This window comes from Sus scrofa, chromosome 11, assembly GCF_054392235.1.
Source record: "Sus scrofa isolate SSC_HxYL_T2T_F1_AM1 chromosome 11, Sscrofa_HxYL_maternal_Yorkshire_Landrace_v2.0, whole genome shotgun sequence".
Lineage (NCBI taxonomy): Eukaryota > Metazoa > Chordata > Mammalia > Artiodactyla > Suidae > Sus > Sus scrofa.
The window spans coordinates 5,663,164-5,685,624 of NC_139393.1; the positions used below are offsets into that span (position 1 = coordinate 5,663,164).

At 47.1% G+C, this 22,461-nt stretch overlaps 2 protein-coding genes and 1 long non-coding RNA gene across 15 annotated transcripts in view; 2 read left to right on the forward strand and 1 right to left on the reverse strand.

Moving 5' to 3' along the window:
- The window catches only part of LOC110255797 (uncharacterized), a 440,685-nt gene that overhangs the window by 141,602 nt on the left and 276,622 nt on the right, over positions 1–22,461 (forward strand). The gene's annotated exons all lie outside the window — the stretch shown is intronic.
- Positions 1–22,461, reverse strand: part of LNX2 (ligand of numb-protein X 2) — a 370,946-nt gene that overhangs the window by 62,129 nt on the left and 286,356 nt on the right. Inside the window, exon 1 of one of the 11 annotated variants that reach the window (XR_014819051.1) lies at positions 20,319–20,388. The exons of 7 other annotated variants lie outside the window; for them this stretch is intronic. The gene's annotated coding sequence lies outside the window, so the exon portion shown is untranslated. Of the gene's footprint in view, positions 1–19,738; positions 19,833–20,318; positions 20,423–20,781; positions 20,991–22,461 lie in introns of those variants that run through there. 3 more of the 11 variants (XM_084981339.1, XM_084981345.1, XM_084981348.1) reach the window with 3 other exon arrangements.
- Positions 22,287–22,461, forward strand: part of POLR1D (RNA polymerase I and III subunit D) — a 45,519-nt gene continuing 45,344 nt past the window's right edge. For both annotated transcript variants that reach the window (NM_001444308.1, NM_001444307.1), the window contains exon 1: positions 22,287–22,424. In NM_001444308.1, the coding sequence (NP_001431237.1) occupies positions 22,399–22,424 (26 nt within the window). In that variant the 5' untranslated portion in view covers positions 22,287–22,398. The remainder of the gene's footprint in view (positions 22,425–22,461) is intronic.

Genomic DNA, 22,461 nt, shown 5'->3' on the forward strand with positions numbered 1-22,461 from the left:
GCTGCTGGCCTATACCACAGCCACAGCCATGCAGGATCCAAGCTGCATCTGCGACCTACACCACAGCTCACGGCAACGCCAGATCCTCTACTAAAGGAATGGATCTTTAATGAAAATACTGCCAAAGAAACACATTTGAATGGAGCTGACTTAACAGGGAAACTTCCCAACAAACTCCTAGTGTAACATACAGATAGATCTCGCCTTGTAAAGTTTCACCTGCCTGCACCAGTGCGGTTCCCTGAAGGTACCTTCCTCTCCTAACAGGCATTTTCCCCTCAAAAACAATCAGGTTTCTGTCAGCCTTTCTGTTTCTTCCATTCTCAGTCATAAAATTCTATCTCATTCGATTACTGCCAGAGAGAACGACCTCTAAGGCCTGAGGATGGGAAATCGCCCTGTCCTTTCACTTATGGGCGGCCACCCCCAACACCTGGTCTTCCTCACACCACGATACAGCCAGGCACCCAGCAGGTCGCTCGAGGAGACAGACCTCACACACGCCGCTGTCCCGCGCACGGACAGACACCGTTCCACCGAAGAGTGGCGGGGTTAGCAGGACTGGAGGACGGAGCGTTAGACAAGCACAAGGAACACAAGGAGCTTCTTTTTGTTTTCTTTTTGCCACGCCCATGGCATGTGGAAGTTCCGGAGGAACACGTGCCACAGCGGTGACCCAAGCCACTGCTGTGACAATGCTGGATCCTGAACCCACTGTACCACCAGGGAACTCAGAAAGGAATTTCTAGTGTGATAATTTGGCAATGTTTCTTAGAGAAGCGCCCTGGCTACAGACAACTAGGGGTCTCACTGGAGGTCCTGCGGGCCAAGGGACAAGAACTTCAGAGAGAGCGTGTTCTGGGGAGAGCTGGAGCGCCCGCGTGGGTGCACGGGTGAGGGGCAGGCGACACCCGGCTGGAGGGATGCTGAGCCCCTGGACAGGCCTGCGAGTCACGCCTGGCGTAGGCAGGGGCCGCGGCCGCCGTGAGGGAGGCCAAACGGGTCGCCTGAAGAGGACGGAGAACCTGAGCCACGGTGACGTCCAGAGCAGCCCGAGGAGCGGGGATGTGAGCAGCAGTCTGGGCGGCAGACTTTTGCAAACCCGGAGGGTGAAGAAGGGGTGAGCCCGACAGAAGCCGCGCAGACCCAGCCCCGAGAAGGAACTGAAAGCCGACCTTTCTCGGGGCCCCATCCCAACATGCTAACCTTCCTGGTAACTCAGGGTTAGTTCCTCCGTCATCCGTGTAAGAATCCCCTGCTACGTCCCCCGATTTACTAGCCCGGTTAATATTCTGCTCTGCGACTCATGCTCCGTGCAGAAAGAAAACGCCTTCGAGATTTACCAAAAACGTCCCTCCTCAGGAGGAGCTGCAGTCGGAGCCCACCCTTCTGCTCCGGACAGCTCGGGTGCTGGGCTCCGCTGTCCAGGCAGCGTCTCCCACCCAAACACCCCTGGAAGCCCGGCACTGGGCTGGGGCTGGGCGCGGGGGGGGGGGGGGTGCTGGTTTATAGGAAGGGGTCTCGCCCACGCCTAAAACCCAACGGCAAGACAACCACCTGTCGGCACCTGTGGACCCACAGCCCAGCCTGCCTGAAATATCAAGGCCCAAGAACCTGAAGGAAAACAGTGGCGTCAGAAAGAGATGGGGGGGCGGGGCAGCTCAATGAGAACAAGCGAGAGGAACCAGCACTTGTGATGGGACAGACTATTAGCATTTTTGGTGTTCGACAGAATGGGAGAGGACTGATGTCATAAAGAGCAAACGTCTAAATTAAATGAGGGCGCTTTTGACGTCTGAAAGGCATGGGTTTCAGGAGATCATTTTAACAGCAGGTATTTATTGAGTGCTGACTACGGATCAGGCATGGGACAACTCAATGGGGAATTCAGAGGTTTCATCCTCATGAGAATCCTGGGTCTCATCTCATCATCATCGTCACCTCCATTTTTCAGATGAGGAAACCGAAAATAAGAAACATCAAGTAAGGAGCCCAAGGTCTCAGAGCTAGGAACTGATGGGACCATGATTCAAATCAGGCGCCCGGACTGCAGAGCTGGAATTCTGTACTTCAGTACAGAAAGTAAACATGCAGAGGTTCCACAGCCAGAACAGGCTCACGTCCACATTCAGGTGTCTACACAAACATACATACATACGCACACATCTCTACATATGGGTGTATGTGTTTGTGTGTGTGTTCATATAAACAAAGGGATGACAGACGTATAGGGAAATAGTTTATCTCCTGTTGTTGGCATCAGGAGGGCTAGTTTCCAGAAGAAAACATGTACTGACATTTATTTAAGGGCCAAAATGCTAGAAGGACCTTGTTTCTTAATCTCACAGGAGTTTCTCAAAATTTCGTATTTTCATTTTAATTTTTACTGTGATAAAACGAAGACCTCAAAACTGACATTCCTTTTTATGTTTGCAAAATGCAAATAACTTTGTGCTTCTGCATTCAGATAGGAATTAATTTGAGGAGTTCCTGCCGTGGCTCAGCGGTTAACAAACCCAACTAGCATCCATGAGGACTCAGGTTCGAGCCCTGGCCTTGCTCAGTAGGTTAAGGATCCAGCGTTGCCGTGAGCTGTGGTCTAGGTCGCAGACATGGCTCAGATCCCTGAGTGGCTGTGGCTCTGGCATAGGCAGGCAGCTGCAGCTCTGACTGGACCTCTAGCCCGGAAACCTCCATATGCTGCAGGTGCAGCCCTTAAAAAAAAAAAAAAAAAAATTACTTTGAGTAAATGTAGAACCATGTGACACTGCAATTTTTGAGCTGTCCATCAATCTCTCTAAAACCTTCTTGGAAAACATTCACTTATATTTTATGGGACATAAAATTTTACAAAGCTCTGAATGCAACTTGCACGTGTAAAGGGTAGACAATCGGCCCTCTGCATAGGCAGATCTGGATGGAAACCAACCAATGTCAGATGGAGAATATCTAGGAAAAATAATTCCAGAAAGTTCTAAAAAGTAAAACTGAATTTGCTACAAGGCGGTGACTATTTACATGGCATCTACATTGTATCAGGTATTGTAAGTGATCTAGAGATGACAAAGTATACGGGAAACCTGTGTGGGTTATCCGCAAACACTATGCCGTTTCATTTGTTTGTTTGATTTGGCTGTGTCCGTGGCATGCAGAAGATCCCAGGCCAGGGATCAAACCTGCATCACCGCAGTAGCCTGAGCCACTGCAAGGACAATGCTCGATCCTTAACCCACTGCGCCACCAGGGAAGTCCCACCCTATGCTCTTTTGTATCAGAGACTTGAACATTGCCAGATGTTCACATGCCTGGGCATCCTGGAATCAATTCTGGGCAGAGGCGAGCAGGTACTGTAGAGAAGTTCCCACCAGGTTTAAAGAGTTCTTCCGAAGCCTTCGAGGTGCAGAAGGAGACTCTGTGCTCTTCACTGGCATCCAAGGCCAGCTACTGGGTGGGACCTTGTCTGCTAATGTCTCAAGACGGTCTCACCTGTTTTTCTCTTGCCAGAGGCTCTGGGTGAGAACTGCCTCTGTTCCTACTAACTCTCAGTGCAACCTGAATTTAAACTCCTATTAAGAGACGTTCGCCTACATGACAGTCAATATAATTATGTTCTAACAATGTAAAGGTCAATTAGTTATGCTTATTTACAAAGCGTTCCTTAGCAAGGAAAATAAATAAGGGACAGATAATACAAATGAAAATAAACAACAGTATTTAGTAGAAACAGAACAGCCCTCGTGCTTTAGCAACTCTTTTGTTCTCCAGCTAACTATTTGAACAGAAAGGAAAAACTTCAAAGGACTATCAGGGAAAAAGTAAATATTTAACAATTTCCCATCCACTTAAAATTTTACACTTTGGATTTCAAGCTTGAGAAACATAGATCTAAATATTTAAATTTCTGGGTCTTGGTTAATAATGGCAGCAAACATCACCCGACAACTAGTACAGCAACCCAGATAATCTTTCGGTTGCCGTTTCCATGGTAGTGGATTTTAAAGGAAGAACACCTAACAGTAAAACATAGTGTATTTAAGAAGAAAACAACAAAAAAAAAACCTTCATCTTGTTGACCCCTTTCAGTTTACTAAACATGGCACGTAACAGGTACATAAGCACCAGAAAATTCACAACTCACTCACTCCACAAATACTTGTCAATCATAAGCTGCATGCCAGGCACCAGGCCCTCACAGAGCTTGTCTAGTACAAAGGCACTAAAACAGCCAGTGACACAATTATATGCAAACCAAGAAGAGTACATAGTACATTATTAAGAAAGCACAACAAGGAGGCTGAAAGTAAGCTTCCCTGAGGACAGCTGTTTTAGCTGAGACTTGAAGGTCAAGGAAGTGGAACGCAAGCTCCTCACTGAGCTTGAGGGCAAGCTGGGGAGTCTGCAGGGTGAGATTAATTCACAAAGTGCCACGGACAATGCTAAAAATCTGGGTCTTTACAAACAAAACGAAGCAACTGAAGGGTTTTAGGAAGGAGCATGACAAGATGAGATGTGGCTTTCAAAAACTTACTCTGGCTATATTGAATTAAGAATGAAAGAGAAGTTTGAAAGAAGGGGGGAGTCCAGTTAAAAAGGCAGGAGAGTCACAGGGAAGAAAAAGGTAAGTGGAGCCAGGACAGTGGCAGCGCGGAGGAGGGGGGACTCGACAGACTGAGAAGGTGAGATGGATGAACCAGAGACTGATGGCTGCATATCCCCCGGGCTTTTTTTTTTTTTTGCTATTTTAGGGCTGCACTCACGGCACATGGAGATTCCCAGGCTAGGGACTGAACAGGAGCTGCAGGTGCTGGCCTACACCACAGCCACAGCCACGCCAGATCCGAGCCTCGTTATCGACCCACACCACAGCTCACGGCAATCGTTAGCCGGATCCTTAACCCACTGAGCAAGGCCAGGGATTGAACCTGTGTCCCCAGGGATACAAGTTGGGTTCATTAACTGCTGAGCCACGAAGGGAACTCCTCTCCCAGGCTTTTAAAACAGAGAGCTGGCAGTGCCATTCCCTAGGGTTTGGTGGGGAGGGATGAGGAGTCTGCATTTGGACACACTGAATGTGATGTGTCCGGAAGAGACGTCTGTGCAAAGAGGGGCGAACGCCTGCTGATGAGAGGGCAAGTCTGCCCTGGGATCCGTGCCTGGGAGCTCTTAGTCTCAGGAGGCCCTGAGACTATGAGAAGTCGGTATGAGGTCACCTAGGGAGAGAATCCAGCGAGAGAAGAGGGCCAAGGACCAGGAAACATCAGTATTTACTGAATCCACATTCTGACTTGCACTTTGTAACAGACACTCAATGTGGTCTGCTAAACAGAGCTCCAGAGCAGCACAGAACAGAACTCATCTTGATCTTATTCAACCGACCAGTCTAAACATTTTGCTAGAGAAACAGGATCGGAATGGTTATCAGGCAGATAAGGACCAAAGAGATTCCTACGTTACACTCACAAGACTGAGACAATAAAGAGGAGTCATCTAAGAAAACTGTCTGGGGGGAGGTGTCTTCCTTCAGTTTGACAAAACAAAATATAAACCTGGTTGTTTGCTTTTGTTTCAAATCAAACACAAGCTCATTTCCACCAAAACGTAGCCCTCCAGCGAACGGGACCATGAGCACGCGCATGGAGGCCCTGAGCCAGAGGCACCTCACGGCCCACACCGACTCTATTATACAGTCCTATCAGTTTTATTCTGCATAATTTTGTTCCCCAACTTAACTCTCCAAGTTTTATTTCTTACTGAAGTCCTTACTCATTTCACTTCTCCAATCCACAGGTTTTAAAATGCCATGCCCGGTTTTGACTCAAGACCTCTGCGAATATTCCATCTGCCTGGAACTCTCTTTTCCACTATCTGCTCTTAAATAACTCTTTCTCATCTTTCAAAATGTTATTTCTTAAACACACACATATGCAAAAATGCTTTTTAGAAAATGTGATTTCTTAAAAAGAGTTCCATGTGACTAGGATAGGTCCCCCGGATATATGGTCTTATAATACCGTTTCCCTCTCAGCAGTTATCACAACAATTTATTTGCATGACTACTTATTCATTTGCTTGACTGACTGACTACCTACCTATCTACCTTTTAGGGCTGCACCCTTGGCATATGGAGGTTCCCAGGCTAGGGGTCTAATCGGAGCTACAGCTGCCGGCCTGCACCACAGCCACAGCCACGCCAGATCCTTAACCCACTGAGTGAGGCCAGAGATGGAACCTGCATCCTCATGGATGCTAGTTGGGTTCTTAAGCCACTGAGCCACAATGGGAACTCCTGCAGGACTATTTAATATCTGTCTTCCCCACTTGAGTCCTGGGCCTATGTTCTGCTCAGCATTACAGCCTGAGCATCAGGCGCAGTGGACAGCACCTGGGAAATGATCGATAATATTTTCAAATGAAACATGAGTTTTAAACCACTGCTAAATTACCCGGCATTTATAAAGGAGAGAAAAAATTTAGGCTTGGTCTCTGGCTCCAGGTCTAGAGCTCGCACGCCCTGTGTCACACCAGCTGTCTCTCTAGGTTGAGACAGGGGCTTGGTTTGCAAAGAGAAGCAAAGGGGATGAGGGTCTAGATCAGCAGCGACCCATGGAAATAGAACGTGCAGCAGATATAATTTGAAATCTCTAGAGAGGTCTCGTTGTGGCTCAGCAGGTTACAAACTCGACTAGTACCCATGAGGATGAGGGTTCAATTCCTGGTCTCGCTCAGTGGGTGAAGGACCTGGCACTGCCACCAGCTGCAGCGTAGGTCGCAGATGAGGCTCAGGATCTGGCACTGCTCTGGCTGTGGCCAGCAGCTGCAGCTCTGATTTGACCCCTAGCCTGGGAACTTCCATATCTTCTGGGTGCAGCCCTAAAGGGACAAATTAAATAAAATTTCTAGAAACCACAGCAAGAAGAAAAAAAAAAAAGTGATATTAATTTTAGTAGTATATTTTTATTTAATCCAGTATAACCAAATTTTATCACTATAATTAATAATTTTAAAATTAATTATCTTAGTCTTTTCCAATACCAAGCGTTTGAAATCCAGTGTGCATTGTATATTTACGACACACATCAGTTGGGACTAGCAACACTTCAAATGCTCAAAACCCCATAAAGCTAGTGGTCACTACACTGGGCAACTCCGATACAAGCATCTATATCTATATAAGAATGAAAAGTGTATCTAGAGGACTAAGAGTCTTCCCTCAAAGAACTTACAACCTAAGGAGCAGATAACTGCTACACAAGCCAAGTCTGTATGACACAGGAAGCCTCACTATAGAATCACCCAATAGGAAAAGATGCCTTTACACAAGGGCATACACATGGGGTGATGCATACTGGGTGAGCATCTGTGCGTAGGATATTTCAAGCTCTAGCAGAGTGACAGCCAGAGTTGTCACTCAAGTGGTAGTAACGGCAGTGATTCAGATTCACGTTCTTCCTATTTACACGTCACAACCTAAAGGAAGGCAATAATACACAGGAAAACATTAAAGACTTGTAGGCTGATGCTCTTAAATTACTGAAAATAATTTACTTTTATTGCCCTCCAGATCTAACATCGTATTCTTTTTTTTTTTTTTTTTTTGTCTTTTTCGTCTTTTGTCGTTGTTGTTTGTTGTTGCTATCTCTTGGGCCGCTTCCTCGGCATATGGAGGTTCCCAGGCTAGGGGTTGAATCGGAGCTGTAGCCACTGGCCTACGCCAGAGCCACAGCAACGCGGGATCCGAGCCGCGTCTGCAACCTACACCACAGCTCACGGCAACGCCAGATCCTTAACCCACTGAGCAAGGGCAGGGACCGAACCCACAACCTCATGGTTCCTAGTCGGATTCGTTAACCACTGTGCCACGACGGGAACTCCCCTAACATCGTATTCTAATTGAATTTAAGGGAAAAGCTTTTCCTCCTCTCCTTTTTAGAAAAAAATTGATGCATTCAATATTTCTCAAAATGAAAGTTATTCTAAGAGTGCCCACTACAAATATTAATACTATAAGGTACAATCTGTAGAACTGATGAACCCTGCAAAACACACTGAGATATTTCCAATTAGCAAGCAGATCTGTTAAACAAGTAACTTTTCATTCGGTATTTTTACTGTAATATTTGCTACTATCCAAGCTTTTCAGGAAAATTTCGAATGTACCAAGCAGCCATTCTTCCAGGTGTAGAACCTCCAGCCTTCTTTGTACACCAAAAGAAGGCTGGAAAATGACTAGAGTTTGCCATGTCCAGTATCCCTTTAAAAAGGAATAAACAACAGGTCATGATTTTAGTTTTTAAAAAAGTTCAGATAATCTTTTTTTCTATAATCATATCCAGCAGAGAAAACCCCTGTATGGTAATGTTTACATGTTCTTCAAGAAAAAAGTGTTTTTTTTTAAAAAGGTAATATAATTCAGACGAGACCAGGAGACAAATTAAAAAGACAACTAAGTTAAATTTCAAAAAGATGAGCAACTTAACACAAATTTGGAGCTAACTTAAATCAGAGTACAAACAGTGTTATGTTTAAAAATATCTAGGAGTTCCCATCGTGGTGCAGCGGAAGCGAATCCGACTAGGAACCCTGACGTTGCTGTGACTCTGGTGTAGACCGTGGGCTTCAGCTTTGATTGTACCCCTAACCTGGGAACTTCCATATGCTGAGGGTGTGGCCCTAAAAAGACGAAAAGACGAAAAGACAAAAAAAAAAAAAAAAAAAAAATCCCAACCAAACCTATCTGTACAGATACATCTGGAGTGTATATGCACAAAACACGCCTAGAGGGATATACAAAAACCCTCTAACAGCAGTCACCTCTGCAGTGGAGCTGGCTGGCTGGATAAAGGAGTGTGATAAGACTTGTCTTTCATTAAGATATCCATTGGTGCAGGCTGACTTCTATGTGTACTGCTGTATATCAGTGCAGGAGCCGGAGGAGGTAGAAATTCTAGCAGCCATGCTCGTTCTTACATTCATGAAACTAAAAAGCTAAGCAAACAAACAAGATGCACACATTGAACATAAAAACAATTTAAATACAGAATTTAAAAAAATTTAAAGGTGAAAGACATCATAAAATTTTTAAAAATAGCAAAAACTTTTAAAAATCAAGCAATATCAAGGAGTTGATATAATCTCTTCTTCCCAAAATTCAGAAGAAATGAAATATAAAGAAACTAAAAATTTTATAGCAATTAAAAAAAATAAAAAATAAAGACCGTTTTATGGAGCACTGAAAATTAGGTAGTATGCCCAAGACAATGTTTTTTCTTCACTGCTTCATCTGTTTCAAAAATAAGTAAAATACAAGCCTAAATATTAAGTATCATATTTATCTATAAAGTGACTTCAGACCATAAAAAAGGGAGAAATGCAGTTACTGCCACATAATAAGAATTTTTTCAGGACACATAACATAGCTTATACCTATTCTACTCCAAAATCCAGGGTTGTAACACATTTCTAAGAATCAATTTAACATATAGCTCTAATGACACCAGCCAATACAGACAAATGTGTGTTTTCCGGTTTTTACTTGCACCACTGCTGCTTGGGGAAACCTGCTATTGCATTCTTTGTTTCTAAAAATGCACTACAACGTCAACTGATGAGTCACGGGTCACACTCCAAATTCCCATGTACCAACGAAAACAGGGCACAAATGTCTTAAACATCAATTGTAAGGAGAGTCTAGTCAGCTCAGTTACAAATCAAAATTCTTTATGTGGTGACACAGATGATAGTTTTTTGCAGACACGTGAGAAACTTTAAAATAAAACTGCAAGAACTGATAAAATCATTTCCCCTTGTTTCCTCTCCTAATAACTGGTAGGGCTTTGTTTTTCTTAATTCGGATCGTAAGAATAGTAAGCACTGTTGATACTGACAGGTACGAACTCAAACCCTCGGCATCATGAAAAGCCACAGTACCTGAGAAATGATTGCCTGGATGCCTTGCTTCCTACTTTTGCTACTGGGTCACTTCACCGAGGGAGCAATCTCAGGAAAGGATACCAAAGAGCAAGGGACAGAGACGACACTGTTTGTGTCTTTTGGGAGTCCCAGCCAAGGTCTTCCCAGTGAAGCAAGCAAGTCAATAGCTGAAACAGCAGAAGCTGAGGATGGGCTGTGGATGTCAGTGGCCGAGATCGGACCACCTCGTCTCGTTTTCTTCCTAGCATTCGTCTCATCCTTCCCATTGGCTGCTTACCTGTTTGTGGTCTATCTCGACTCTGTAAGAACAGGCGGCCCACTTGCCTTGTTCACTGAGTAGGCTCACCACCTCTGGCCCCTAAGAGGCATTCGAAAGATAGCCGGTGGGGAGAAAAGACACATAATCGTCGCTTAGCTATCTTACATGCACAATCACAAAAACACTGAAATCTATTTTCTCTTGAGACTATTCTTTACCTATAATTTATAATAACTATTATTAACTTTTGTCTTGCCAAAAAAACTCTCTATGTTTACCGTTTAAATTCCTTGTTTGCATCAAAACAGTCATCGTAATGAAACTGTAATCTGACTTATCTCAATTTCTAATTTTTTCAATTTTCTACCATCAAATAGAAAGATAGTCTTTAGGATAGAGATGTTACTATTTTTAAATTGAAGTAGAAAAACTAAGAAAATTAAGGTTTATCTTCCAGATAGATCTTTCCATAAATCCTAGCAAACTTTAAGAGCAACTTCTTTGTTGTTTTTTTTTTAATTAACAGAGCAATTTTGTTTTCAAAAGGTTCAAGTAACCAAAAGAATAATTCTTTATGGGCACACAAAGAATGCTGTATTATGAACAAACATCTTAAGAACTCCTTAATGGTCTCCTCTGCTTTCCTCCAAGACCAAATGTGATTTACTGCCTGCGAAACCAAACCATAAATAAAGAAAATTAAGTCACACTGTCATAGTCTGAACAACTAAAATCATACTGAGCAACTTTATAACATGTAAACCTTTTACAAGAGAAAAGTTAAGATACATTACTGAAAGCTGACTTTGATGTTTAAAAGTACTGAGATTTTATCATCCTTCTGTATCCTACAAAATGGATTCATTAAAAAAAATTTTTTAGTTCTTTGCGTAAATAGCTACCATACCATTAAAAAATCCAGACTCACAGAATAAATCCTAAAAGCTTTCTTAATGTTTCCATGGACCTTCAAAGGCAGACATATTCAAATATGCTAACAAATATATTCCATACACCTGGAAAAAGAACAGGTCAGAGACGCAGAAAAATTTTATCTATTTTTAACAAACTCTGAAATGAGTCTATTGAAGTACCAATTAATGTATTTCATATGTAATGAAAGCACAAAGCCTAAAATTAGAGAAATTAATGAGGTCAATAAATATTTCATATGAGATCTAATTGCTACGGATACTTCTGAAATCTTACTAAACAGCCCTGAGAGAATGGTCTTAAAAGGCGGACTCAGCAACTAGGGAGCACACAGTCCATATTCAGCAGGAGAGGCTGCGGAAGCAATCGCACGCTGTCCGATACCTGGCTTCTTCCCAACCATCACATTTTTTAGTTTCGGCTACCGACGCTTTCCCACAGGTGTCTCACAACTACAGAAAACGAAAAGGACAGAGAAATTCTCACTAGAATATGCTCAGGTTGACCCTTGAATAAATAATGTGGGGGTTGGGGTGCCAAGGGCCCCCTGCCACCTCCACAGTCAAAAATTCCTTAACAACTTTGCAGTGAGCCCTCAGTATCTGTGGGCCCCTAGCCGCAGGTTGGGTGGTACTGGAGCACTATGTATTGGGGGGGAAAACCCAACACCCACATATAAGTGGGTCCACACAGTTCAAGGGTCACCTGTGTTAAGCACCATTTGAGACGTGTGTCCCAGCCTCGACAGAGCCATTCGTCCCCCGCAGTTTAAAGCTATTTCATTCCTTCTTTCCTTCTTATCTACGTAAAGTCTGAGGAATATGTTCAAAGTATTTTGTTTGGACCCTTGTCTTACATGATATCCAATACTTGACTCAAATGAATTTAAGAAACTATAAAACTCCTAGAACAAGATATAAGAAGAAAAGCTTCATGACATTGGATTTGGCAGAGATTTCTTGAGTAAGACACCAAAAAGCACAGCCAACAAAAATAGACAAATGGGGATTACACCAAATTTTAAAAATTCTGTACATCAAAGGACACAATCAATGAAGTGCAAAGGCCACCTAAGGAATGGCAGAAAACATGTGCAAATAACGTATCTGAAAAAGGGTTAATATTCAGAATATATAACAAATGCCTACAAATCAACATCAAGAATCAAATAACCCAGTTAAAAAGTTGGGCCAAAGACTTAAAAAAGACACACACTTCCTCGAAGATGACATTCGAGTGGTCAAAAAGCCACCATGAGAAGATGTTCAACATCACTAATCATCAGAGAAGCGCGAATCCAAACGCCAAGGGGGTATAAACAATGGATACCTGTTAGGACGGCTATTATCTCAAAGAAAGCAGAGTAACAGGGACGGTGAGGAGGTGGAGAAACTGGAACCCTTGAGCACCGCCGATTAGATTACAAAGTGGTGCAGCATTCACGGCAAACAATGCAGGGGCTTTCTAAAGATCCTAAAAGCAGAACTCCCACATGATCCAGCAGTCCCACTTCTGGGATGGAAAAAAATCGGGATTCAAAAGATTGAGAGCAGGGTCTCAAAGAGATGTCTGCACCCCCACCTTCAAGCCAATGTCCATCAACAGATGAGTGATCAACAAAATGTGGCACACACACCCAGTGCAGCATCATTCCACCTTTAAAAGGAAGGGAATCCTGTCACATGCCACAGCATGGAGGAATCTTGAGGTCATTATATCATACTAAGTAAAATAAGCCTGTCAGAAAAAGACAAATTCCACATGGTTCTAATGACATGAGGTACATAAAGTAACCAAATTCAAAGAAACAAAAAACAGAATGATGGTTACCAGTCAAATATCTCATTAATAATTCTTTGTCTTTTTAGGGCAGCACCCGTGGCATATAGAGGTTCCCAGGCTAGAGGTCGAATAAGAAATCTAACTGCTGGCCTACACCACAGCCACAGCAACGTGGGATCCAAGCTGCATCTGCGACCTACATACACTGCAGCTCACAGCAATGCCAGATCCTTAACCCACAGGGCAAGGGCAGGGATCGAACTGAGGTCCTCGTGGATAGTAGTCAATTTGTTACCACTGAGCCACAACTTTCCCATCATCAAATATTTTGTGCTGATTACATGTTAATACATTTTGAATATATTGCTTTAAATACAATATTAACTTTTTAAGATATTTCGTTATGCTTTAAGAATACTAACTAGAGGGCGTGGGGTCAATGGAGTTTTGTTTTACAAAGTTTGGACTGGAGCATCTTTGCCGGCTGGTGTGAAAAAGCCAGCAGGGACAGTGATGAATCGCGGAGGGAGTTAACTGGGAAGCTCTCCCAACAGAGACTGAAGGACGGGGTCAGGGGCACAAGTGGAGATGTGCGCCTTTAGCAGACCTGAGACCTACACAGATGAGCTGGGGAGGGGACGGACACAAGTCTGCGGAGTCAAACCAGAGCCTCGTGAACGGACCGGACGATCTGCAGACTGGAGAAGCGGGGGTTGGAGGACAAAGGCTTTTCGAATGACGAAGGTCTAGACTAATGGGCAAGTGATGAACAGGATGCTGACATGGCCCACAGGCCCGCCTGTCTGCCTCCAGCCTCATCTCGCTCCACTCTCTCCAGCGCTCTCCCACCCACCTCTTCCCTCCCCGCCAGGCCCTCTGCCCACCGCGTCCTCTGAGGACGATTTATCTGTGCAACACCCACCCAGCCAGAGACCTGGGCAAAGGCAACTTTCTCTGGGTGAACACCCAGCTCCCCACAGACGAGGTCAGTTGGCCTCGTGACATCCCCAGACGACACCCTCTGCCACCGCTACTCAACAGAAATCGAATATGGACCACACAGGCCATTTTAAATCTTCTAATACCATGTTTAAAAAAAAAGAAAGTGAGTGAACTACTTTTAATATTTTATTTAACCCAATGATTCAAGATATCATCATTTCAACATGCAATGAACATCAAAAAATTACTGAGCTCTTTTGCCCTTTTTTGGGGACACGAAGTTTTTGAAGTCTGGTGTGTATGTGACAGAACACATCTCCTTTCAGACCAGCCACATCCCAATGTCCACGCGTGCAGGTGACCGAGGCGCTGGACAGCAGAGGCCCTGCCGCTTCTTTGGCGCTCTGACCATGCTTCCTAACTATGATGAGTGCTACTGTGTGGAGACCGCCTCTCTCCTCTAATGCAAGCTCCAGGAGGACACCCCTGCCCTGGGAATTCTCAGCTCCGGGTCCGAGCCCTCAGCAGGAGCCAAGTACACAGAGCTGACTGGGGGAGCCGGGAGGGGCTGCTTGAGAGGCGAGTCCCTGCATGGAGGGCCAGGCCTTGTAACGGGGCTGCCAAAGCAACTCGGGGGAGCAGCAGGGTTAACGCAATGGGAACAGGCTGAGGATCGCTACCTGGCAGGCAGAGACCAAAAGCAAGTTCAAAAGAAGCCCTTGGCAGTGAAAGCACATCCCAGGTGCTTAAAGAGAGATTCTGAACTGGACAGGGACGACTCAAGGCCTACAGGGAATGGGAGGTGGGGTGAATAAGCCCTGGCCGACTGTCCCCGCCCGGGAAGAGCATCAGAATGGAAGGGGGGTGTGGGGGGCAGAAAGCAGGCTGGGAGGCTGTGGTCCGAGAAGAGGATGTATAAACTTAAGATCTCCAATGTGGAAAGCGGGGGGGTGTCAAAATACAGTGGAAGCGAAGGTCATGGAGGCGAGGAGCCAGGGGACCAGAAGCCAGGGGTACGCGTCACCCTGCTTCGAATGACTAGCCCTAGGAAGGATGTCTCTCCAGACCGCAACATCTACCAGGGCAGAGACAATCTTTGGTGTCCCGCACAGCCCAGGGGCGACCCCATCGTGCATGCTTAGGTGCCTTTGAGAGGCACAGTCCAGATGTTAAAATCACGGGGAAGAAAAGTGACAGTGGTCACAATCAAACAACGAAATAAGATACACGTGAAGGGCGCTCATTTATGTGGTCAGTAGTTATGTAACTCAACAGAACAGGATTAAAAATTCCGACAAAGGATTAATTTTCAAGACTCACAGCCAAAATCCCAATTTTGGGGGGGTGGGTGGGGAAAGGGGCTTTTTTTTTTTGCCTTTTAGGGCCACACCTGTGGCACATGGAAGTTCCTAGGCCAGGGGTCAAATCGGAGCTGTTACCTCTGGCCTACACTACAGCCACTGCAACACCAGATCCGAGCCACATCTGCAACCTGCACCATAGCTTGCGGCAACAGCGGATCCTTAACCCACTGAGCGAGGCCGAGGATAGAACCCACGTCCTCATGGTTAACAGTCAGATTTGTTTCTGCTGTACCACAGGGCGAACTCCAGACTTCCTTTACTTTTATCTCGAAAGCAAAGTAATAACCAACAGAGCCTCTGGCAGCTTTATTAAAGGCAGCTCCATCTTGTTTTACTTAAAACACAAGTCCTTTTAACTTGGTTATGAACGTTTTTTAAAAGGGCCCCTATTATATACTTCAGGGCAATCTATTACCTCAAAGAACTCTAATTACTTTTAATAAAGAAAAAAATTAAAACCTCCTTTGTTTTATATAAAAGTGGCATGTCTTTTAAGTGAGCACATTATAGTTCACACTATACTCATACATGTAAATAAGAACAAATTTACTACAGCATACTTGATATAACTAAACTTTTACTTGCCTGTTCCCTATTTTCTGCACTTGTTTCTATTCTCATTTCTCCTTTCCAGTCCAATTTTGAGGAAGAAAATTTCCCCCCACATAATTTCTCCAAGGAAGGATCCCGATTATTAGAAGTAATAGCTTTTATTATTATTTTTTTAATGGCCACAACCACAGCATATTAAAAGGTCCTGGGTCAGGTACTGAACCCAAGCCAAGGCTGTGACCTATGCTACAGCTGTGGCAATGACGGATCCTTTAACCCACTGCACTGGGCAGGGATCCGACCCCATCTTCACAGTGACCTAAGTTGCTGCAGTTGGATTCTTTTTTTTTTTTTTTTTTTTTTGGTCTTGTGTCTTTTTTTGTTGTTGTTGTTGTTGCTATTTCTTGGGCCGCTCCCGCGGCATATGGAGGTTCCCAGGCTAGGGGTTGAATCGGAGCTGTAGCTGCCAGCCTACGCCAGAGCCACAGCAACACAGGATCCGAGCCGCGTCTGCAACCTACACCACAGCTCACGGCAACGCCGGATCGTTAACCCGCTGAGCAAGGGCAGGGACCGAACCCGCAACCTCATGGTTCCTAGTTGGATTCGTTAACCACTGCGCCACGACGGGAACTCCCCTGCAGTTGGATTCTTAACCCACTGCGCCACAGCGGCAACTCCAAAAGTAATAGTCTTAAATCTCAAGGCTGAAAAGATAACGTTGTAAACTACGCTTAATCCTCTCTGCCCACAACACTTCTGCTCCTCTTCTCAGCTCTTCTCATCTGCTCTGGAGTTTTGCTAATGAGAGGACAAATTCATGACACAACCGTCCTCAGTTTAACTCTCAACAAACCGATATCCCTACCTAAGTCTGTTCCTCTGCTACACCCCACAGCTATCCCAGTAAAATGGGGGAAAGGAGTTCTCTTGTGGCCTGACGGGTTAAGGATCCGGTGTTGTCACTGCAGTGGCTCAGGTCGCTGCTGGGGCGCAGGTTTGGCAACTTCCGCATTCCCCAGGTGCAGGCCTCCCCCCCGCCCCCAGAAAAAAATGGGGGAAAGGAGGGAATCATGCAAATAATTATAGCAGCTGGCATTAAAACAACTGACTCATAATAGCCATAAACTCTGTTAGAGTGCCGGTATTTTCCTGTAAGTACATGAAGTACTTCAAGCGTCTTTGCTGGCTCAAATCCCTCTTTTGTTTTCTCTCTGATCAATGATTGTTCCAAAGATTTAAGTAAATCTATGGGCCAAGACAGAGCAAAGCCAATGGACTCAATTCATTTATTCATGAATACATTAATATTTATAATTCCAAGTACTTGGAGACTCCTTGGGTGAGCAAAATAGGATCCGTGCTCTTATAAAGCACACATTCTGAAGGACAGAGCCTATAATACCTGCCTCTTTACACCACCTAGATGCATTTATCATCCTAATGTCTATCATGAATGTTTGCTTCTTAAAAATTCCTCTTGGGAATCCCCACTGTGCCACAGTAGGTTAAGAATCCAACTGCAGCAGCTCAGGTCCTGGTGTAGGCACGGGTTCAATCGCCAATCCTGCACAGTGGGTTAAAGGATCCAGCATTGCCCCAACTGTAGTGTAGGTCACAGGTGCAGTTCTGATTCAATCCCTGGCCTGGGAACTTCCATAAGCCGTGGATGTGGCCATTAAAAAAAAAAAAAAAAAATTCTTCTTGACAACGTCTCAGTTAATACGCAAAAGAGCCATTTCTTCTAATTCCGACCAACCAAAACTATATAACCACAGGTTTCTCTACTGTTTCTCCCTTTTCTAAGGAAAAGAGACATATGACAGGAAAGCTAAAGGGGATTTACTTTGAAAATCTCCAGGCCCCTTAACAGGGTCATTTTAGACCTGGCTAAGTCTTCTACACGTGTAATTTTACATGCAAGATATACAATGATTTTATGTATATATATAATTATATATAATCTTATATGTATAATCTTTATATACACATTTTTAGAACATTACTTCCTAAGTAAACCTATGAAATGAGACCTTTGCTTCTTCCAGAGACCTTGCTGTATTCTGATATAGGGACGTGGGTCTGGAGTGAACTTTAGCCCCATAAACAGGGGAAAGTTAAATGTCTCTGCATAATAAAATCAAAAAGGCACTTGGGTTTGGTGGGGAGGGCAGGGGGCCATCAGAGAGGAGTGAAAGAGGAGGGGAGGACACAGCCTCCAGATTATCTGAGTTTGGAGTTCCCATGTGACAGAAGCCAAAATGCATCTGAAGGCTAGAGAAGCCTAAGATTCCACATCTACACTCCTGGCACTGCCACAAGGTAAACCTCTCCTCCGCCCCTCTTTCTCCGAATCTTCCATAAAGCTGCCGTATCCGCAAAGGCTCTAAGTGGACTTTTTTAAAATTTTTTCTTCTCCATTTTTTCCTAGCTCCTGCCAGACACACTATCCAACAGCTGCATCACAGGCTTCTCGACCATTCACGAGCACCTCCATGGGATCGTCCAAAACCGTCTTCCCTTCCCCACTCCCACCAAAAATGGTTTTTAAATGTTCTTTCTCATATCTCCTAACATTCCACTAGCTCATTAATGTCCTTACCACTACAGGAACAACTAATATTTACTGAGCACTGGCAATGTGCTAGGGACTCTGCCAAGGGCATTACACGCGTAATTGCTTTTGATCCTCAAACCCTACTAGGCAGGGACTTCATTTCCTAAATGTCAGGAAACCAAAGTTCAGTGAGGATAGCAATTCTAAGGGTAAGAGATGGAATTCAACCCCTGTTCTGACTCCACAGCCAGCTTAACCAGGACACTCCAATGCCCCCAAGTCAAAAACCTAGGAATCACCCTCTCACTAATCACATCTTAGTCACTTAGCTAGAGCAACCAATTACACCTCCTAAACGATACATCATCTCTATGGCCACCGCCTTGACACGGAATAACAACGAGGTCTACCAAGGCCTTTCTATGCGCCAAGCGCCATCTAACACACCTGTCTTCAACTTTTACCCCCCAAACCCTACGAAACGGGGAACCTAAGGAAGAAAGAAGTTACGTAATGAGTGACAGAGCCAGATGCAAACACAAACACTGTGGGTTACCTACACTATAATAGCTCCTACTCTGTCTCCCCACCTCCCATCTGGACCCCCAACCATCCTTCAGACTGCCGAAGAGATCCTTCTGGAAAGCAAATGTTACCATGACATCCTCCTGCTTAAAATTAGCAGCTCTGTATCAACTGACTGGATAAAATCCAAATTTCTTAATTTGGCATACAAAATCCTTCATGTTTCTGTTCAAATCAGTTCAATAAATATTTGAGTGCCTACCCTAGGCAAGACAAAGCCCTAAAGCGCTCTGAAATGAACCATACACAAGCATCTGACCTAAGCCCTAACCCCAGACACCACATCCTTCAAGCCAGAGTGACCACATGCAGCTCTCACACCGTGACGCCCTACAGGCTAGTCCTCTTGCCTAGAATGCGCCTCGAAAAATCACACACCTCTCAGAGCAAGTGCTGTGTGAGGCCTTTCCTAACAAACTCGAAGCAGAAACGCTCCCTCTTTTAAGTTCCCACAGCAGGTGTGTCAGTTGCTTTCAGGCAGCTGGTAGAATGAAGGTATATGGATCAGCGTCCACACAAGACTAGGAGCCACTTCAGGGCAAGAGCTGAGCCCTGCCATCAATACCTGGCATGCAGAAGGCACTCTATCAGCTGCTGAATGAATAATGAAAAATTGATAACCTGGTGCGAAAAGGAGAGCAACAAGATGCAGAACTGGGAACGTGAACACACATGTGGGCCAAATTAAAAGTAATGTCATTCTACTTTGCTTCCGATTTGGCCTACACTTTGCCCCAGGGGAAAACTCACGAGTAGGACTTGGACAAGCTAAAAAAAGGCAACACTTTTTGTTGTTCATGGCTCAAGAAAGCTCTGACAGGCCAAAAAGGATACTAGATCAAAGCCCATTTTCTACAGGGGTGTAGCGACGGGAATCCAGTCTGTCCAAGTACATAAAATTGATCTGCTGAGATCGACTTCATCAGTACTGCGTCACAGGTCAAGCAAAACGGAAAAAAAAAAAAAAGAAAAATCAAAATCTGTCCTGGGACGAAGGCCAATTTACAAGTAAGTATCACTGCTGCGAGAATGTGAAATTCTTAACGTGAAGAGAGTTCCCATAAGCTCACAACGGTTTCCTCCTCCTGAAGATTCACACGTTCACTCAACTTCGTTTCTGCGATTTCAAAAGAAACGTCTACGCAGCTAAGCCCCTGCGTGAGTGTCCTGGAGCTCCCGGCAGACAGAGCCGTCCTGATTCATAGCCTTAAATGCACAAGACACATCAGAAGAAACAGCACATCTGAGTCCCAAGCCCTCCGTCTAAAACACGGCATGAAGCTCTGAAAAGCGAGGGACGTCTTTCCTGAACGGAGCTGTGTGTTCAACTGCTTCCAAATGGAGAACCCTATTTTGAAAGATGCCAAGTTTCTCCCCCACCCTCTCCACCCTAAAGGGAGAGGTGACAACTCACAGGCAACAGGCGGGACGGAGCGGACGACCCCTCCCCGCTCCCGTCCAGGGGAACCAGACCGGCGCTGGGCAGCTAGGGGCACTCTCGCCCACGACAACGTACACACAGGGAACAAAAACTCCTCCCCTCCTCTCTCCCCCCTAAAACCGGAGCACACCGCGCAGAGATCCGCAACACGGCGGCCGGAACAGCCAAATGGTCACGGCAGGGGGCTGCCCGCCTCCCCCGGCGCCTGCCCGGCGGCGGGCGCCCGGCAGCCCGGCGCCCTCTTCCCCGGACCTGCGCGGCCGGCCCCACACCGGGTCCGCGTCCCCGAAGCCCGGCCGGGCGCCGAGAGCCGGGAGGACGCTGCGGCGCCGCTCCGGCCGCCTCGCCGCCCCACACCCCTCGCCGCCCGCACCTGAGGCGCGGCCGGACCCGGCGAGCGGGCGCGGGGCGAGGCGGGCAGGGCAAAGTTACTCACTGGGGACGCGCGGCTTCCCGGCGCTTCCGGCTCCCGGCGCCGCAGCCCAGCGCCGGCTCCGCTCTCCGCGGCCCGCTGAGGGAGCGCGCGGCCGGCCGGCCTCCGCTCCGCCGGGAATCGCCGCCGCCGCTGCGGATTTCCTGGCAAGAAGCAAACTCCAGCCAAGACTTCACTTCTCAACCGCCCCTGCTGCCTTCCCCCGGGCGGACGCCAGGGCCGAGCCGCGCAGCCCGACACGCACCGGGGCCAATCGGCGGCAGCACAGGGCGGGAGAGGGGCGGGCCAGAGGGCGGCTCCGCCTATCCGGGAGCTCGGGGGGCGGCCCGGGCCGGGGCTGACACTCCGGGTTAGAGTGAGCCCGCTCCGCCCCTCGCCGCCCGCCCTCCCCCACTCCTCGGCTGTCCCTGCCGCTCGCCTGATTCCCCAGCAGAAGACGCGCTCGGGAAGTGCCTCAGCGCTCACCGCCGAACGCTGCGAGGAGAGGGGAACAGCTGGGGGCGGCGGCGAACATCGAGGGGGATCGGAGGGTGGGGTAAGGAGAACAGGTGGCGCAGGAAAGCAGAGCTGTAGGCGTGTTGGGCTGGATGACAGCGGGGGTCGAGGGGTAGGGAGCGGGGCTGGCCGGGGTGAGGAGGCGAGGGGAGCAGGAGAGCGTGGAAGGCAGAAGGATTATTAGCGAACGGGAACACTAGGGGGGCGGAGAGCGGAGAGGCGCGAAGGGAGAAGGAGGGCGGAGAGCTAGTCGGACGGTGAAAGGGGGCGGGGGCACCTGGGAACAAAGGTGAGAGGGAGGTTCCGCAGGTGAGGAGGTTTATGAGGCCAAAAGGGTAAAGGGGAAAAGGACGTCCCAAACGAGGCAGGGCGTACTCCAGGGAGATCCTAAGAGAGAAAGGATTGGGGGAGTGGGGATCGGGTGGAGATGGTTTCCTTCCAAACTCTCGCTCCTCCCCCCCAAAATAGAAAATGCGTGTCCTTTGACCCAGTTGAGGGGTGCAGCTGCAAGATTCCGGATGAGACAAATACAGTCTTAAACCCATCCTCTTCAGTTGTGAAATTCATCAAAGTGTGCTGATTAACTATAATTTAAGTACGTCGTCCCATGAGAGTCCCTTGGGGGGCAGGGGACCCGCCTGGGACTAACTGTGTCCCCCACAGGTCTAGCAGCAAGTCAGAAGGAGGCCTGATCCTCGCTCTAAGAAGGGGAGCTTGGGGGCCACAGGTAAGGCCCCGCCCCCTTCGCCCGCACCTGGAGGAAGGTACCGGGGGCTGAGCTCCGGCGCCCACCGGCCGGTGCCGGCCTTGGGGCGGGGCGGCAGCCGGACCCCACCCATCTCCCCGCTAGCCCTCCCGGGAGGACTTGCTCTGGGAGCGCAGGTGAGCGGCTCAGGCCTCGCCACGCCCTCCTCGCGCCGGGGGCGGGGCCCGGGCGGAGCCTCCACGCCCCGCCCAGTGGCCGGGCCCTGCCGCGCCGCTGCGGCTCCTCCCCCCTCCTTCCGTCCGCGCTCCTTCCGTCGGTCCTTCCTTCCTTTCTTCCTGCTGCGCCCGCACGCTTCGCGGTATGGGGCAGAGCCTTCGGCGGGCCGGCACCACCTGAGGATCCCGGAAGCCGCCCCCGCGATGGAAGAGGACCAGGAGCTGGAGAGGTAACGGCCGGGGAGTGGGGGCAGGAGAGGCGGGCCG